Source organism: Mustela putorius, unplaced genomic scaffold (assembly GCF_011764305.1).
Source record: "Mustela putorius furo isolate JIRA1106 unplaced genomic scaffold, ASM1176430v1.1 tig00003869_pilon_pilon_pilon, whole genome shotgun sequence".
In the NCBI taxonomy this organism is placed as follows: Eukaryota; Metazoa; Chordata; class Mammalia; order Carnivora; family Mustelidae; genus Mustela; species Mustela putorius.
Window position 1 is genome coordinate 4106718 of NW_025422021.1, and position 19770 is coordinate 4126487.

The following is a 19770-nucleotide window of genomic DNA, read 5'->3' on the forward strand; positions in this document are numbered from 1 at the left end:
AAGTTTAATATATCCAAGAGACAAACCACACCTTCTCAATCTATAAAAGAAGTTACCATCTTGAGATCCTGAGTCAGAATAAATTGTCCAAATCCCCACCATCTTGGCTATTAACTACCACTATCCACCCTGGCAGATGGTGGGTGAAGATAACCTTGGATTGGGTGAGACTTGGACAGATACATTTTACTTGAACGGAACTGTGTGTTCTGGGAAGGAAATGTGGAAGCCTGAGGGCTGGGGAAGGATAGGAGACATATGGCAAGAGAGAATTATCAGAGACTTAAGACCTTTGGAGAAAAGCAAAACTGATTCAAAAGGATCAAGAAAATCACTACGGCAGCTGTGAAAGCTAGAGTGATCAAGAACCAAATCCTGGGAATCACTTAAAAATCACCTTCTTTTTTTAAATTTTAAAATAAGTACATACTACTACAGTATATATGCAAAGTGCAAAAAGTAAAAAATATCTAAAAAATTCATAACTTACTATCGTATCAACCAATTGTTGGTATCTTGGTATATTTTTCTCTAGCCTTTTCCTATACATTTCCCACATCATTTAATGGGTGCATACTGGACATCTGTGTCTGCCACTTATTCTTTGTGTATAAACATTTATTTTATGTTGCAAACTTTGCACAAATATGACTTTGCATTTTTGCATAGCAAGTGATTATCTTCTATAATTGGACACTTCATGCTATTACTGATTTTTCCTAGAATAAATAATGCTGCCATGAATGTTTGTATGCATAGTGGATTTCTACATTCAGCATTACTTTCTCACACTAGAAATATCAGTCATGGGCTAAAGGGTCAAAGATAAGATCTTCTTAAGGCTTTAAGACATATGGCCAAATTATGTCCAAAATGACATCAATTTCAACTTACTGGATAGCTAGAAAGAGATGTAAATAATTCTGTGAAGAATATCTTCATCACAACCAATTTTGCCATGTTTCAGGGAATTCAAAATCAGGAATACTCTTGGAAGTTTTATCCCGATAAATACCCCAGAATATTTATTTTGTGTATGTGAAATGTTGTAGACAGAAAGGATGGTAAATACTACGATTGGGATTTTAATTATGGTACTATGTGCCTTAAGCTGATTTTTTTACTTACATTTCCATATACTGTATTTCATTGATTCTAAATGAACATCTCCTCCTCCATTCAACATCTCTGAAGCACCATCAATTTCACTGAGTGCAGTCTGCTTTCTTTTTCACTAAGCCACATAATGATGGTACATCTAACTATCGATGGCATGTTGATTTAATGAAATATGGTAATTCTACCAGAAGTCAAGGGACACATTCTGCTGCTCACATTTATATGAACCCCAAACCCACTACATTTAGCTTAAGCTATGCATAGATTCTGGGGCCAGAGACCAAACTAGTAACAGTGTCAGAGGGTGATGTATTAAAGACAGACTCAAGTCAAGTCTTTTATTATTATAGTAACCTGGGGTACTGAAGCTACCTTAGTCTTATCAGATACTATTTGATCGTGCGGTTCAGGATACTACATTAACGAGGATGTGAAATTGTAGCTGTGAGATAAAATAATTTATAAAGGGATCAAGAGCATACACAATGCCCTGTCTTACAGGTTCAAATCTAACATCTATGCTACCTCTCAGATGTAGAAGTTGCCTCTAAAGTTTCATGGAGATAAAATAACAGAATTATGTATGTCTTTGTATACACATAGATCGGGGAAGAAATATCACTTTAGAAGAGGAATTCATTATACTGCAGTCTTGTAAATTATTGCATGCCCAAGGCAGGTAACAATTATTCTGAGCAGGTAGTAAAGAATGCTAATTTCACGTATTTTATATGCTCTGTGTCAGAGCATATGGACAGACACAAGAACGTGAACATGGCCGTAATGCTGTGATGACACACAATAGGAAGCACTGAATTCTCTAGTGAATAGGATACAACAGACTGTCTTTAGAGTACCAAGTTATTTTTACATTTTTTGAGGGTAAAATTGAAGTTTCTGGTTTAAAAAAAATACACATGACAGCCAAAAAAACCCCACCACAAAACAACAAGAAAAACTCATAACAACTGAACAAAAATCTATTGAAGCTCTAAGTTTAGAGGTAAATAAATTACGTTTTGACATGACAGGGAAATACTTAATCTCTAAAATATAAAGCTGAGATAACTTTGCTTTATTTTATTTTTATTATGTTAGCATCAGGTCCTTCCTTGGAAACTGCTGCTGTCTACTCAGGCCCCATTCGAAGCTCAGTTCCTTCTGATCTGTGGCTCTGCTCTGAGGTCAGGAAACTCCCATTCTTCTGAACCTCCAGAACCCCAGAAATCTGCATCACCCACATGCTTCTCTGAATGGACCAGAGCATGGTCCGTCTAACTGTTTCCTTCGTAAATACTGCTCATCTCACTAATCAGATCATAAGCTTCCTGGGGACACGGTCAGGGTTACTTTTGTCTTGGTGTTTCAAACGTTGTACTACACCTAATATACAGTCAGTTGAATAAAATGCAATGAATAAATGAATGAACAAATGAATCACTTTTAAAAATTCTTCTTTACCATCATTTCTAATCTGGTGGCACAAACTAGATCTCTACTTCTTCTCTGTCTTAGCGAACAAACAAATAAAAGCAAGCAAGCAAGAAACAAATACAATTTTAAAACCGTAACAAAACTAAAAGGCAATCCATGGAATAGAAGATAATTGCAAATGACATATCTGATAAAGGCTTAGTATCCAAAATATATAAAGAACTGATACAACTCAACACCCCCCAAACCAACAATCAAATTAAAAATGGGCAGAAGACATGAACATACATTTCTCCAAAGAAAACATACAGCTGGCTGACAAACACGTGAAAAGATGCTTATCATCACTTATCATCAGGTAAATGAAAATCAAAACCACAATGAGCTATCACCTTCTACCTGTCAGAATGGCTAAAATAAAAAACGCAAGAAACAATAGGTGTTGGTGAGGACAGGGAGGAAAAGGAATCCTCTTGCACTGTTGGTGGGAATGCAAACTGGTATAGCTACTACGGAAAACAGTATGGGGCTTCCTCAAAAGTTAAAAATAGAAGTACCATATGATTCAGCAATCTCACTACTGGGTATTTACTGCCCCCCCCAAAGAAACATTAATTCAAAGGGATACATGCACCCCTATGTTTACTGCAGCATTATTTACAAATGCCAAGATATGGAAGCAGCCCAAGTGTCCATTATTTGATGAATAAAGAAGATGTGGTATACATATACATACGCACAACAGAATATTACTCAGCCATAAAAAGTAATGAAATCTTGCCATTTGCAACAACGTGGATGGAGCTAGAGTATAATGCTTAGCAAAATCAGTCAATCAGAGAAAGACAAATAGCATATGATTTCACTCATATATGGAATTTTAAAAACAAAACAGGGATGCCTGGGGGGCTCAGTCGGTTAAGCAGCTTCCCTTGGCTCAGGTCACGATTCCAGGGTCCTGGGATCGAGCCCCGCATCACGCTCCTTGCTCAGCCGGGAGCCTGCTTCTTCCTCTTCCTGCCACTCCCCCTGCTCGTACTCTCTCTCTCACTCTCTCACAAATAAATAAATAAAATCTTTTAAAAAATGAATAAAAAAATAAAAAACAAAACAAGCAGAAGGAAAAAGAGAAAGAGACAAACCAAGAAACAGACTTAACTATAGAGTACAAACCGATGGTCACCAAAGGGGAATGGAGGAAAGAGGTGATGGGCATTAAGGACTTTATGATGAGCACCGGATGATAAAAATACAAACTTAAAAAAAAAAAGGTTTGTGCAAAGGAAATATAAAAGAAACAAACACCTTTTCTTATTTTTCTTAGTCCAAGCGTATGCCACTAAGCCTCTATCATTTACTACACCTGAAGGAAACACTGCAACACTTAGGAGGGTAAGAGTATATTTTGCATGTTTCCAGGATGACATCTACGTGTTTACCCAACCATTATTTTGATCTTTCTGATTCATGATACTTTCAGAATAAGGATTCTGAAGATCAATTACCACAGACTGAGTATATGACATGAGGAGCCCAAGGCAAACCATTAAAATGTACTTATAAAAAAAGCCCTCTGCAGATGGGCACGACAGGTGCTACTTTGAGTGCTCATGCTCCCGGGTCCCCTGGTTGTGCCCCAGAAGCAGGATATGCACCTCAACTGACAGTGTTTTATGGTGAACACAGCAAGAGTGGTCCGGGTAACAATACTCAATAGCGTGAAACTTAACACTGAGGGTAAGCTGACAGTTCAGGTACATAAAACACGGTGAGACGGTTTGTCTATTTTTAGGGACTGAGGGAGACTACTCAAGCAGGAGCCGATCCACATGGAAAACCACTTACCCAGGATTTGCTCGCTCCTTCACTCTGATCCAAGGCACCAGGAAGTGAACAATATTTTATATAAACACTGAGTTCTCACACAAAATCACATAACAACATTGAATTCTCAAAAGACTTTTTAAAAGGGCATTTATAGACTAAAGGAAGGAAATACTTCAGAGGAAGTACTTGGGGTAAAAAAGCATTAAGCGCAGTTTTAAAGGATTTTTATCAGAAATTTCAACTTTGATATACATAGGTATTTGATAAGTATTACAAAGATCAATATATGTTGAATAATATATAATGAATACATATTGAATAATATATTTTATGATGTACAATATATCCTGAAATATATGGGTCTTGCTGCAGGGAACATAACTTAGATAGGAAGAAAATTCTAAAAGTATAAAGCAGGAAAGAAAAAGTAGGTAAGAGTAAGCAATAATTCTCAACAGATATGGTATAAGTTGAAAATATTAAGTGTGGAAGATCTAGTAAATTCTGTTGTATTTAAATATATTCTGGAACATATTTTAGAAGTGTAAATCATGTATAAATGCTTGATTTGTCTTTTAAAAGGGGCGGTCTTATAAATGACGACTGAAAAGCATCAAAAGTATTCAGTTGGTCAAAAAACCACAATTATATGTTTATAAGCAAGTTTTGTTGATTTTTACTCTTACCTTGATCTATTTTGCAAGAAACAGTTAACTTCAACCTTAATTAAATTAATTAATTTTTAAAGAATTTTAAAATTTAATCCCAACATTGTAATGTCTTGAGGGGGGTCGTTTCGGTTGAACATGCCATGCAAGACGGACCGCCTCCGCCCCAATATTTTACCTTCCAGGATCAGGTATGCGCCCTGAGAGTGAAACAAACATTCTCTTTTACCTGAGACAGTGACTGTCGGAGCCGTGCCATCTGCGTGCTGTGGCCTTTATTGTGATCCTGCTCAGAAACCATCTGCTTAAGCTTCTCCTTCTCTATAGCTATGCTATTAAATGCAGACTTCAAAAGAGAATGCACTGGGTGGGGAAAAAAATGAGAAACAAAGATCAAATGGATCCAGGAAGAATATATAAAATTACAAATTTTTCAGCATTTTAACTCATGGGTAGACATTATCTGGAAGGAATATATTACAGTCTAGGTAGAAGTCAGCCTAACAACGGAATCTTCCAAAATACCTATACACAAAATGCATATGGTAACAGTAATTACTCAGAGTGAAAATTGAGGTATTTCATACCTGAAATGATTTAGAAGCAGAATATAAAATATTGATATCAATTGATATCTTAAATATCAAGATTTAGAAAATTAATCTATAATTCCTAGAAGGAAAAGGCAACAGGTTTTCTTCTGTCATGGTTGATAAGAATATTTGAACAGTTCTGTGTATAGTGAATTCTCATGCAAATCATTTAGAACTATCCAGATATTATTTCCCCAAAGCAGGTACCCAAAAAGAGCATTTTATAAATTCTGCCAAAATAAAACAGGAAGCTGATTTAGAAGTCCTGACTAGTTCTCTTTGAGGTAGGAAATGATTTGGTCTTGAGAATAGCAACTGAATTGCTTTCTCAGCCAGGAACATCTTGATGTAAGCACTGCTTTCAAAGAGTAAAACTTCCAGGTTTAAGACGAATAAGTTCTGGACATCTAATGTACAGTTTGATGACAATAATTAGTAATACTGTATTATATACTTCAAAGTTAAGAGAATAGATCTTAAATGTCTTCACCACAAAAAAGAAATGGCAATTACATGACACGATGGAGGTGTTAGCTGATGCTATGGTGGTAATCATTTTGTCATATTTAAGCGTATCAAATCAACAGGTATATCTTAATCTTGTTAAATGTTATATGTTTATCATATCTCGAGAAAGCTATAAAAAACAAAATAAAACCACAGTAAAAACAACACTCCCCGCCCATTTCTGTGTACCTAATAACATATATTGGTAGAATCAGAGGTAGTCTTAAAGTCTGAAATGCAAGAAGGTTGGATTTCCAATTCCTATCTTTATAATAGCAGTTTCTATAATATGCAAAGTCTGCTAAACTAGGGATTTCCACATTCGAGAACAGTTATTTTTAAAAGAAGTGGAAAATTTTAGCAAAAACACTGGCCTGAACGAAGAGGGGAAAAATGGTGGGATCACAAGGGACACACAATCTATTGATTTATGTGCCACATTCTAGTCATCATTGATTTAAAGGTACTAACTTGAAAGCTGGCACACATTAACCCCACTGGCCGTTCTAAAAGCAGACTCTCAGACATTTTAAAATCGTAATTCTTTCTAAAAAGTTTGCTCATAGTCATAGAAAAGCCCCCCCTTTTTTTTTTTAAGCATAGTTGGAAAGAAAATACATTGTTTCAACAGAGGCTTTAAAATCCTGTTGAAACATGGATTTCCTGAAAACCTCAGGATTGAATCGAATACACAAAGCTTTCCTGGGGCCACTTTCTAATTTATTCATCTCCCTTGAGAGGCTGTGCTATACATACTTCATTCACACATTTGTTGTCTCATTCTGCCTGCTTCTAAAACCGCCCCCTTGTCCCCCTGCCGTTAGAAGTAAACATTCCTGGCTGTAATCCTATGCTGTTATATAAAGAAAATAATACTGCTTAGTCTAATGACATAATTAGTATCTGGCTAAGAAATATGATAAAAATATATCAGGAGCCTTAGTGGCTCAGTGGGTTAAAGCCTCTGCCTTCGGCTCAGGTCATGATCCCAGAGTCCTGGGATCAGCTGCGCATCAGGCTCTCTGCTCAGCAGGGAGCCTGCTTCCCTTCCTCCTCTCTCTGCCTGGTTCTCTCCTTACTTGTGATCTCTGTCTGTCAAATAAATAAACAAAATCTTAAAAAAAAAAAAAAAGATTAAAAAAAAATGTATCAGGAGTAAAATTGCAGGTGAAAGAGAGTTGGCCTTACAGAATCTCCACTGAGAAATCTTTAGAGGAAAAAATGGTAGGCGGAAGATGATTTAGCTTAATTGTTTATGATTACAGAATTAAAGAAATATCTGATAGAACATCTTTGATGATGGTTTGAGAGAATGAAATTTTGTTGATTTCAACATTCCTAGAGATGTTCTCAGTGTATGCCCTATCTTTTTCCTAACTCACCAGGCTCTTGAGCATTATGGGGGCACATGAGATGTTCCATTTACAACACATTTTCAAGAATATCTTATCATCTCTTACCAACAGCCTCAGGGTAAATAAATGTGACTATTTCACAATCAGATGTTAATGACTGAAAATTACAAAATGTGTATCTTTCTTCGAGATTATGCATTTTCAAAGAGAAATGCCTGGGAAGGTACTATCTTGAATCAAAACATGAATTTCAGCAACTGAAATTGAAATGCTATAGCAAAAGCGGGGCGGGGTGGTAATTTGGAACCCAGGCTCTTGGTAAACACAGACAGGACTGCTCAGTCCACCTACAAGCTACTACCTGCCTCTTATTTATTATACCCTGCTCTCTGTGGCTGATAACACCTGAACTTACACAACACGCCTTACTGGAAATTTAATATGGAAAAAGGGGACACCCCCCCCCCCCCCCCCCGCCGTGGGCTCAATTACCTCTCCCCTCAAATCTGAACTGGCCCATGAAGCTCTGGCCAATAGAGGGCAGAGGAAGTGACACTGTGCCAAGTGAACAAAACTGGCAGCTTATCCACTCCCTTGGAGCTCTGAGCTGTCATGGAGAGGGACACAGCTGTGTGCACCCCTGCAGCCATCCCCCAACATGCCAGGAACCTGGGTGAAGCCACCTTGGATCTTTCAGCCCAGCCCAGCCTCCAGCTGAACAGCACCGAGCCCAGGCCACATCACACGACACAGGACTGAGCCTGAGCTATGATCAAGGAGTGTTATTTAATAAAGGAAGAGAACACTTGCCACTGAACTCCTTGCTAAGGATAACCCACAGTCTGTATTAAATGAGAACTAAGAGACACTGAAAAAGAAATGCTGAGTCACAGTGTCTGCTGGCCTGCCTAGGATAACCCTTTGTGTCTTTCCTTCTCTCTCCCCCCTTATGAGACTTTGTTTCTCCACTCAAAACTGTGAACCAAGAGGCAGGCATCACACCTCACTGCATTTTGTATCTAGGACTCCGATCAGTATAGACACTTAGTCTTTCTACCACGACCACCTGGACAAGGATGGAAGGGTAAATGATAAACCTCTCACCAAAGAAGAGAGCGTCTGTAAAGGGCACCTGGTATTTGTCGTTACCTTTCTGTGCAATTAGACAAAATTCTTCTTGAAGCTTTGTATAATCTGTAGAACTTTCCAGAGGGTCAGTGAGGTGGCTAGGGGGAGTCTGAAATTCGATGTCTGCACAAAGGTTGGGGTTGGAGGAGTGCAAGCGGACTGGTGACATGGTAGCACTGAAAGGGACCTGAAAGGGGACAGCACAAATTAGGAAAGAACAATGGTACATCGGTCCACAGTCTGGCACACAGGACAGATGGCGTCCCTTCTCCAAAATACTAGGTTCCTTTGTACTGACACACCCAGAGACACTTAGTGCCCATTTAGTTGGCAGGTGGTTGGGGTGGGAAGGAGTCTCAGTTCGGAAAGCAGATTTAGGACTGCTGTAGACTCCGCCAGCTTTTGCCTGCTATAGGGAGAGAGGACTACAGAACGTCAGGCAAGAAAGACAGAATCCCCAGATAAGCTTTGCTCTGAACCCACAGTTGGAGCTAAAAAATCACCGGCAGGAAACAGTAGTTGGAACTCTTATAAAGTCTGGGTACTAGTGTCAGAGGACTTTTTATGCTCACAGAGTAGGAACTCACCAAACAGGTAAAAAATACAAGAAAGATTTACTTGCTCTGTGACCATGGGATAAAACATAAACAGGTTTAACAGTAAATATAATCATGGTTTAAAGAGACTCAATTAAATCTGAAATTGATTTATTAAAATATATTTGCAAATGAAATATATATGATATAAATTACTGTCATTTACCTTTGTTGTTACATACAACACTGGCACACATACGAACATGGCTTATGAAAGGGCCGGTATTGAAAAGCAGTAAGTAAAAAAAGTCATATTACTATAGATTTTCCCAAATGGCTGCAGATACTTTCTTGCCTGCCCTGAATCTGGGCTAGGCTTGTGATGGGTGGGGGTAAAGCACCATTCCCTCTCCTTCTAGAAGTTACCCCTGACCATTATAAATGCCATCGGCCAAACATTCCCCAAAAATGAGAACACCAATTCCTATTATAAATCCGATTACCAGTAACCTCCCCTAGTTCTTACTGTACAGATGTTCCTTCAATTATCTTCAAGAATCACTCTTAAGACTCCTGCACAAGCTGAATTTTATATACATTAAGGGGTAATTCACACCTAGCTAGCAGGAGATATGCCTATCTGATGTAGATGTGTATCAGAACCACTTCCTTTTTTCTTTTTTTCCTATTTTGATAGAGCTTGAAACTTCCTGACAGAAGAAGAGAGAGCGAGTGGGGGAGGGGTGAGGAGTGGGGAGAGGGAGGGAGGGAGAGAAAGAACTGGAAAAGGGGCTTATACTTATGTACTGAGGATACACAGGGTAGATGGAGGAGTTGGAGAGAACCAACAAATCCAGGCTGAACTGCAGTTTACGGACCTGGGTAAGGCAGCTGGGACTGGAGGGGCGCCCTTTGGATATAGCTTGGCCATAGCAGTGGTAAGGAGTTGTTATCTCAAAAGATATCCAAGGCTTACTGGGGAACAGTGAGCATGAAGCTTTCTCCCTAAATTCAGTTATGCTAAGCATGCTACTAGGTTATCCAAAGCATCTGGTACCTGGAGTCATCAAGTGGGTCTATCAGGTCCTCTGCAGGGACCTTGGTTACTCTGAAATGGGGACATGTCAACAACTTGTTTATCTCATCAGGATCATAATTTTGGGCTACTCTAGAGAAGAGACACACAAGTGGCAGAGAAACCATTTGAGAAAACGAAGTCCTTGGTAGAATCCTGTCCAGGGAACTCTGTGATAATAATGACTGAGGTCTTCTGGAGGTCCCTATATAGGATCCAGATATATTCTGGAAGAATACTTGAGGATAGACAAAGGGAATTTCTGATCTTAACTCTGGTGATGCTAAATCTAGTCACAGCAGTGAGCCCTTAGCCTTTTGGAAGGGACACAGAGGATCCATGGGAAGGTTGGTGAAGACAAGACAGTCATGGGGAGAAACTGTGACTTGAGGAAATGGGCAGATCAGGAAGTGTGCAGATTTAAGGATTTGATACGGTTTTTAAACACAAAGAACTAGAAGAGCATAAAAAGAAATGGTGGGTGTCTGGTAATGGGGAATGTAATGTGTTGAGGTTCACGGAAAAGGGTTTTGCCTGCATTTAGTGCCCTCAACACTCCAAGGACTGGCACGAAATAGGAGAGGAGGCATGGAGGCTGGGGGAGGCCATGATGCAGTAGAGGCCCAGACATGCCAGTGAGGACCCAGACTCGTCCCTGAGATAATGGCCTGTCTATGAAAAGTTGGAATCAGACACAAGGAGGAAAAACACATGTTACACATTTATTTTTTGAACATAATGAAGTACAAATTGGCAATTAAAACAGTAAAACTGATCTTGTATATAACCCGCAGGGAAAGGGACTTGGAATGCTCCACTCAAACTGCAATCAGACAGCTCCCTGGGCAATTGAACCCAGTTTTTATATACTTCTGACTGAAAATGTTTATATTGTTACCATTTTTGTTAAGAGAAGTATATGGAATGGGTCATTTTAATTGAAGAATTCATGAAATGAAATTGAGAATACAAATTGAGATGTATTAATTTAATTGAATGCTTCATTCAATTAGAGTTATTTACTCAGTTTTTTGTTCATCAATTTGGGTACAATGGGATTAAAAAATGTAAGTCATAGCTAGGTCTTCTGTCCATGATGGCTAGAGTGGGAGCTGTCCACAGTTCTCACTGTTTGCACTCGAGATTCCTCCATGTTGGATGCAGCCTTTACACCCCGCTTAGGAACAAAGTCCAAGGCTTCCCTGAAATCCTGTGCCAGGGAGGTAGCCTGATCTTGGAATATTCTGATACTAATAACTGCAGCTCGGAATGGGGATGATAGGAGGTGCTTTTAACACCTCTCTACAGAGAAGTTAAAAGAGAAACATGGATCAACAGTGGAACAGAGGCACCCAAATTTATTCAATGGTAGACATGAATGAGAAAGGGAACACACAAAAGCAGAGCTAAGAGATACTGAGCATATACAACGTACGGAGCCAGTGTGAAAAGTCTCCTGCTGCAATTTCTCTGTGTGATGTGTACAGGGATCCTTGTGTAGAGAACTAATTGCATTGGGACCCTCAGTGTTCTTCTGTGGGAGAGGGGCCAGTGTGTCTTTTCCCAACCCCCTATTCTGTTGGGTCTGGCTGGTGTTGAGTGTGAGCCATTTGGGGTTCTAGTGCTAAGAATCCACAGACTCAATCTCTGAAACATCCGCTTTGGGTGCACTTTTCTTTGGGAGCAATCTCAGCTGCCCCAGATATTTGAGTGGGTCTCCTCCTCACTGGGGGAAAATAAGCAACTAGGAGTCATTTGCAATATTCTAGGTAAAAGGCACCGAGCTGGATCGGATGGGCACAAAATGCATGGGATAACTTAGTGTCGGGAAGGAGGAGGGTAGGAATTAAGAGGAACACTGCACCAAGAGAAATAGGGGGGCTGAGTTACCAGCGTCCAATCACTTGAGGTGTGAATGAAGGGGTGAGGGGGCTGGTGCTGCAAGTTCAAGATCCTGCTACATGGTTTCATGCTTTGCTATGGAATTAAAGCTACAAATCCTACAGGGTTTAGAGTAACTCTTCCCTCTAGTTATTTCTGAATACATTATTAAATGTTGCCAACTTTTCTCATGAGATGCTTGGAATTACTGGAAGTTATTCTTAATCTCTGTGGTCACTGGAAGATGGGCATTAATACTCGCCTCTTTTAAAAGCTTTTTCTTTTCCACTTACCATTTAAAAATAAATAAATATATGTATATACACACACACACACATATATATATATGTGTATATATATATACCCATTCTGTTCAAATAGTTTTAATCCCATTTTTATTATATTCACTATATGTATCTACAATTAAAAAATGAAAACAGTAGAAACACAGTCGCTTCCCTGCATGCCTTCTTTGAAGTACATTATTTAAAGAAGCATAGGTATTTTCACAAAATGACTGATCTTTCCTTTCCATACTGTGATACTGTTCTCTGATAATGATCTGGATTTCTTAATATTATAAATGAAAGATTAAGAACTACTTAACTAATTTTACATGTCTCTATTGGCATAATCTGTTCCCATGTCAGTGTCACATGTTACACATACATGCATAAGGTAAACACTAATCATGATAATCAATTTCATGAGTTTGTTCAAGTGTTCACAAAACTGTGAGTTTAAGAATCCATTCCCTAATAAACTCCAAGCCTCTGGTTCATTTCATAATCAAAGGCCATTCTCTCTCTCACAAAATTCAGCTAAGCAGTGAGATACCAAGCAAGGGTCAGTTTTTAACCAAAAGTAGAAAAGCAATAATCCTCTCATGAGTAGCCATTCTCTCACAATGCAAGCAAAACCTCTTCGTATTTTTCAGCAATTCTAGTCTTCAAGTATATTCCACCATAAGCAAGAGAGCAAAACGCTCGTTAATTCAGAAAATACTGTCTAATAGCCAAAAAAAGTAACATCCGTGATTGCTATGAACTTAGTATTCTGCATTTTAAAAAGTTAACAGGGGGATGTCATGATTAAGCAAATACTACGATTTGCTTTTATTCAGCAAAGGGCTCTTGTATTTGCACATTCTCTTGCCCATTGTGCATACACTGTTCACCATTCTAAACAGCTTCTACTCAATTTAAAATTGTGGTTATTTGCCTTGTCTGTTTCAACACTTGTTCTACCCTCCTAATAAACCTTAGATGTATAATAAACACCATTTAACTTGGTGGTTTTCTCCTTCCCACATTACATATTTTCTGACCTTCCGTTCAATATTCTTTCCAGAAAATTTTTCCTTGCTAGATGTAATTTGGGTAGTCATTTAGAGATGACATCAAAATTCACCTTTTCTTACCCTCTCTTTTCTTTATTCTCACATCCTTTTCAAATAGTCATAATGCTACAAAAAAAAAAGCACAATTTTTGTCTGTAGTAACATGACTTTTCTTAGAAAAACAAATCAGTAAGCAGAGGTTCCAATATCAGTATGACAAAAAAAAACTATATATATTTATGCATTACTTTAGGAACTTCCACACCACAGGGAGCCATACTCAGCTCTGCCACCTGGCATTTACAGTATCCTTACACGGTCAGTGAAGAACGGGGCTAAGGGGTCATTTTCCACCGCAAACACGAATACGCGTGTGTGACACCTGCCATGCAGAGACAGCCAGACAACATGCGAAAGCTACGCCAGCACGGGAGGGAGCTACGGTCGAGACCGCCACACACAGACAGCACCACGGGAACAGGGGAGGCGCCACTTGGACCAAGTTGCTCATTCTTATTCAATGTCCACTTGAGATTGAAATCCACTCACTGTTGTAGCCACTGCTGCTGCTAGCCTCTGCCGGCGCCGAGTGGTGCTGAACTGGCCCTTCGCAGATGGCCCTTCCTGACAGTGAATGAGAGAAGAGGAGGGAGGAGAGAGGGAGGGGCGGGGGAGGGGGGGGATGGGATGTGGGAGGGTGAAAGATAATCAGACAAGGGAAAGGGAGAGTTTTTAAGTGGAGTTGACTTTTCCCTAAATTGCGGCATTGAAAAGTTTCTCCCACTCACACTGGGAGAAAAGTTCACTGTCCTCGGTCCAGAACTCCAGACACTGATGTCTAGCTGCTGAATATGACCCCACCCCAAAAGGAGATGGGAAGTCAGGGATTGATATATAACAGCTTATGATCTTAAGTTAAATTAATATGTATATTGTTTCCTTCGTGTTATAGGTAATCAAAGGCATTCAATCAGTGGGAGCAAAGATAAAAGTAAATTCAGGAAAAAAACAATTAAATAATGTGGCGCAGAGGCTAAAACACACAAGCTGTAATGGCAGTCTCCCGTTAGCCAGGCAGAATTTTTTTTTTTCTTGCTGGGAGGAAAAGTCCAGGGGGAAGGGTACCGGGAATCTTCAACATAACATTTATTCCCCGACTAGAAAGCTCTCCGGGATTCAACATTAGGAATGGTGTTGGGACTTTCAGGTTGGAGAATTTTCCAAGGAGGAAGCCAGTCTGCATAGCACAGGGGAAAGAGCATTCACTATGCTTAGTGTGTTGGGACAATGCCTGCAGAAATCAACTTGGGAAACCAGAAAGCAGAGATTTCATACAATGATGTGCACCTATGCAGAAACCAGCAGAGAAGCCGAGAGCTTTCTTTTTTGCCTCTTTTTTGGTAGACAGGATCATGGGATAATGACATTTCCTTCTAACTACTCAAGTTTCCATCTGTCCCTTTGACAGACCCTCCCTCTTCATGGTTGTGAATGGTAAGTTCACTTCCAATGAACTGAGACATACTTAGGGTCACCTAATAGTGCAGATTAAGCAAAAGCAGCACGACTGCTTTAGTCTTTTCAGAACGATGGAAAAATATTTTAAATTCTTAGAACTCCAATTCTCTTTAAAGTTTCCCCACAACATTCACATTTCTCTTCCACATTCCTGTCTTCTGAATGCATTATGTAAATGTTTACTGTAGACACACATACATATATAATGTGTTTTCCACAAAAATTTTTCTCTACAAAATCCCTTCATGCTCAATGTAGTAAGTAAAAGGAGAAAGAACTTATTTTTCCCCTTCAGTATGATTTGAGCATCTGTGAGATCTAGGACAGCTATGCATGAATGATATCTGACCATGGTTCCTGCTATTGCCCATTCTTTCCAACAACTAGGGATCTAGTATTAATCTGTGCTATTCGTCTTGGCAGGAAACCTAGCAGCTCTCTCATTCATAGCCACCCTTTAACAATCATTCCCTCTTGCCCTCCTCTACCTCATTGGAAACACAGTCAAACAGTTACTATGTAATGATGATAATGAGATTTTTATTAGAAGCAGAAATTTGAAATTTGGGAGAAAGTCTTTTTCTAAAAGGTAATCTCCAGAGAGCTTTCTAGGACCAATGCCTTCAATAAGTTACACGCAGATCTAAAATGTAACCTTCATATTCAAATCAATAACACACTCTAACCTGCATTAAGAATGAGCAATTAAACATATAATACAACACGTTCTTCATTTCTACTCTCCTGGGGTCAATTTTTTAAATGATCCATTTTAAAGTTATTTCAAAATAACAGCTATGGCAGAATGCTGGATGCCAAGTTCACTTTAACAGTATCATTAAGGACAGCAGTCACAACAATAACCGCCAGGACCACCACAGGACAGTCTAGGCTCCTCCACAAATGGCTGGTGTAACTCTAAGTTACCAGCAGCAGAGGGGATGAGTCATGGGCCGCTCACTGCAAAGCCTCTTAAGTTGGCCGCAACAATGACACAGAGAAGGTGGCCCAGGCAGTGAGATGACTATGGGCTCAAAACAAACACTTGGCACCATCAGATGGGACTCCTAGGGTTGAGGAGGGAAAAACCCGTGTATTGGGGTGGGAGAACATAGTAGGTATGTTTAATCCACTAAGTAAAAATAAATGTGATGCCCTCCTATAAGGACAATAATGACAAATAAAGACATTTATATGGGTCATAGGCAACCCTGGTTCATTGTACAGATCTCCAGCCAAGTGTGCATGTTGAAGAAACTTCCAAGTAACTTCCCACTAAGAAAGAATGAGCACTCTAAGGGCTCTGTGACAGCCTGTTGGTTTGGGTGAGCAGAAAAGGTGCAGGGATTGTATCAAAGTCTACAGAATTCACCCTACAATACCTTTTGCTTCACCCGTCCAAGTGGAGGCAGGGAGTAATAAATAGTTCACTGCCGCCCCCAAGTCTACGGATCGCCACTTGGAGTTGGGATCACTTTCAAAAATTTAAAGTTTTCTTTGAGTGTGGGGAAGAGGTGATTTCGATTTCCCTCCAAAAGAACTGAACTAGAATCACAAGGGCCATCTTGTTACGCTTTGGCAAAACAAAAACCAAGCAAAAGAGCATAAATAAAAATTAAAAAAAAAAAAAAAAAAAAACTACCCAAACATTTGGCAGAAGTATGAACGAAAAGTATTTCCCTACTTTTTGAACAATCTCTTCTGATGACTCAAAAAAACTCTCTCTAAACATTCCTCATATGGAAAAGCACAGCCTGTGACTAGAAGGGCTATTCTAGCTGCCATCTTTTCCCTCTGGAAACAACGGAGTGATATGAGGGCCACGGTGGACCTTGTAGCCCCCGCAGGCCAGCCAGGGGCACAGCGCTCACGTTCCCGACGACCTGCCAGCCTGTTTGAGACAACAGCTGTGAACAGCAATCCATTCAGTGGCATACCTTATAAAAACGAGACTGAATGAATATCTGTCCACAAATGTGTATGTTCTTAGAACGCTGGCCTCCTTCAATTATTTTTATAATTGTTTTTTTCCTTAGCTATGATAACCATAGTTATCGTATTTTAAAAATCCCCCAAAAGCTAGACAATCACATGCCCCCCAAAAAGCACTTCTGCGTAAATTTCTGGGGAAGTCATTTGGCACAGTTGTCTCTATGGTATCAGTGTTCTGAAGAGAACACACAAAAACATACCTATTGAAGAAATGCTATAAATTGTGTTCACAGAATGTAGACATTCTAACCAGAAAAACATGAATCTTTAGTGCTTATGGAATTTATTTCAAATATATTATGTTAGCAAGCAAAGCAAAGCAAAGCAACAAGGAGTTTGTTATTTACACATTCAGAATTACAACACAAAGAACATCAATACAATCAGAATTAAAGAATTATTACTTTTTCAGAAATTATAGCAGAATTCTGGAAAAGAGTTCCTTTTCCTTTGTATTAGAATGTAAATTGATTTATAGTGTAATAAAAAGAAAAGCAAAATCCTGAGTCTGATTTTGATTGTGCAGGGCAAGAATTTTTTTTTTTTTAATAACAGATAGCTAGGATCAGAATAGTAAACATTCTTATTTAAAGATCTGAAAGTAATATGATTTATGACATAAGAGGTTTCAGGTACTTACCGTATTTCATATCATTGCAATGTACTAATGTAAAATTTCAAACTACTCTAAAAATTTCAAACTGCTCATTTCAAAAAATAACTTATTTAAAATGAATTTCAAGTAAATTTGTCATGAGTCATTAAGACTTTCATAATTCAGATTTTTAAAAGTGATTGTTGATGGCCAAATTATATCTATTTTTGAAGAATCATATAATTTTAGAGTTGAAAGGGAATTCAGAGATCATTAAATTAACTCTATCACGTTACCCAGGAGCAAATGGAAGCCTAGAAAATTTAACAGAAACGCACAGGATTATACTGCCAGGAAATCACAGTTGATTAGCCAAGAACCTGAGTTTGCTGACTTTGAATCTTTTGCAGCCCTCATGCCTTTTTACTGATACATAAAATTTTGGACAAAGCTAATCATAAAAGGCTCTTTTGAGTGCCAGTACATATAAATGAGTGCTCATTACAACACACTGGATTTTTAGCCTGATTTTTAAGCTAATTTTTGGTTAAATTATATTTTAACAGTTCAAAGGTGGTGAGAATGAAAATCCCACTATGTACCCTTTCAAATAATTTTAGCATTTTACAACTCAGTCTGTAAAACACTGGCTTTAAAGCAGGTCAGCCGCTTTAGACTTCTTAACCTCCACAAACTGATATATAAAGACTAATATCTTAAAGGCATACAAAAATATGAATGAAGGAAACATAAAGTCTGTACCTGTAGTTGTATTTTTGTATCTTTGCTGACACTTTTTGTTCTCCATCGTCTTGTGACCCGCTTGTCTTTCTTTGAAATATCTACACAGTTAGCCTACATTACACAAATAGTTAAAAGCATCAAAGTATTAGTTGGTTAACACACATGATACAGATAGAGACAAAGAGCCCAGCCAATTAGTAAAGAATAGTTGTTAGCCCCCTAAAGCAAACCAGCCAGGAGAAAAAGTCCTATGTGATTTACAGTGGGCATTAAAAATAGAAATAAGAACTTAATCATAAAACATATTTGTCTGCTCTACAAAAGGAAAGCAGGATAAGAGATTTTTAGCATTTTTTTCCCCTACATAAAAAGATGGCAGCAGGGCTCCTAGCTGGCTCAGTGGGTTGAGTGGCTGACTTTCAATTTCAGCTCAGGTCATGATCGCAGAGTTGTGAGATCCAGACCCGGAGACAGGCTCTATCCTCAGCAGGGAGTCTGTTTGGGATTCTCTCTCTCTCTTCTCTCCTTCTACCTCTGCCCCTCTCCCCAACTAGCACATGTGTGCTCTCCCTCTCAAACAAATCTTTAAAAAAATATTTAAAATGAATTTCAAGTAAATTTGTCATGAGTCATTAAGACTTCCATAATTCAGATTTTTAAAAGTGATTGTTGATGGCCAAATTATATCTATTTTTGAGAGACAAAGAGCCCAGCCAGTTAGTAAAGAATAGTTGTTAGCCCCCTAAAGCAAACCAGCCAGGAGAAAAAGTCCTATGTGATTTACAGTGGGCATTAAAAGTAGAAATAAGAACTTAATCATAAAACATATTTTTATGTTTTATGGCATAATGGATGGCAGTAATTCTGAGAGTATCTAAGTTATACCTTCAAAATCTCTCTCTTTATATATTTGTTATGTCTTCAGACCTATCAATTCTAATGCAATACACACATGGAAGAATAATTCAGATATTTATTTCTATTAGTTTGTACTTAAATGTGAAATATTTCAAAACAGACACCTTAACACAACAACACCAAGAATTCAAAAATATTAAGACTAACTCCAGAATATAAAAAAATCTGTGCTATAGTTCTTTCCCTTTAAATGTTACCTGAATATATTCATAAAACAATCCGGTAAAAATCCTGCATTAATGTTTTAAAGTCCTCTCGGTGATGTTTACCTGCATGTCAGTAAAGTTAGGTGCTGACTGAGTTCTCTGAAGTATTTCCAAATTTTGTAGGAGCTTGCTAAGTTCCACGAGGTTTGACTGGCAGTGTGCAAGGTCTAAGAAAAATCAGAAATAAGAATATGTTAGAACTGGGCAGGGATGGGCAGTGACGGTAACAAAAGACAACACAAATTATGGCAAGTATGATTAGGCAGATCCATGCTTATATAATGATGGTGCTGGCAAATGAAACAAAACAGACCCTTCTCTGGTTTAGAAACTTA

General features: G+C 38.6%; 1 protein-coding gene across 10 annotated transcripts in view; it reads right to left on the minus strand.

Annotated features, from left to right (window-relative positions):
* OSBPL6 (oxysterol binding protein like 6) overlaps window positions 1-19770 on the minus strand; it is a 112780-nt gene that overhangs the window by 28083 nt on the left and 64927 nt on the right. For 2 of the 10 annotated variants that reach the window (XM_004768986.2, XM_045066855.1), the window contains exons 9-13: window positions 19499-19602; window positions 18330-18422; window positions 14012-14086; window positions 8653-8818; window positions 5278-5411 (exon numbers count right to left, since the gene is read on the minus strand). In XM_004768986.2, coding sequence (XP_004769043.1) covers window positions 5278-5411; window positions 8653-8818; window positions 14012-14086; window positions 18330-18422; window positions 19499-19602 — 572 coding nt within the window. Of the gene's footprint in view, window positions 1-4398; window positions 4423-5277; window positions 5412-8652; window positions 8819-14011; window positions 14087-18329; window positions 18423-19498; window positions 19603-19770 lie in introns of all 10 variants that reach the window. The other 8 variants (XM_004768989.2, XM_004768985.2, XM_013064798.2 and 5 more) reach the window with 6 other exon arrangements.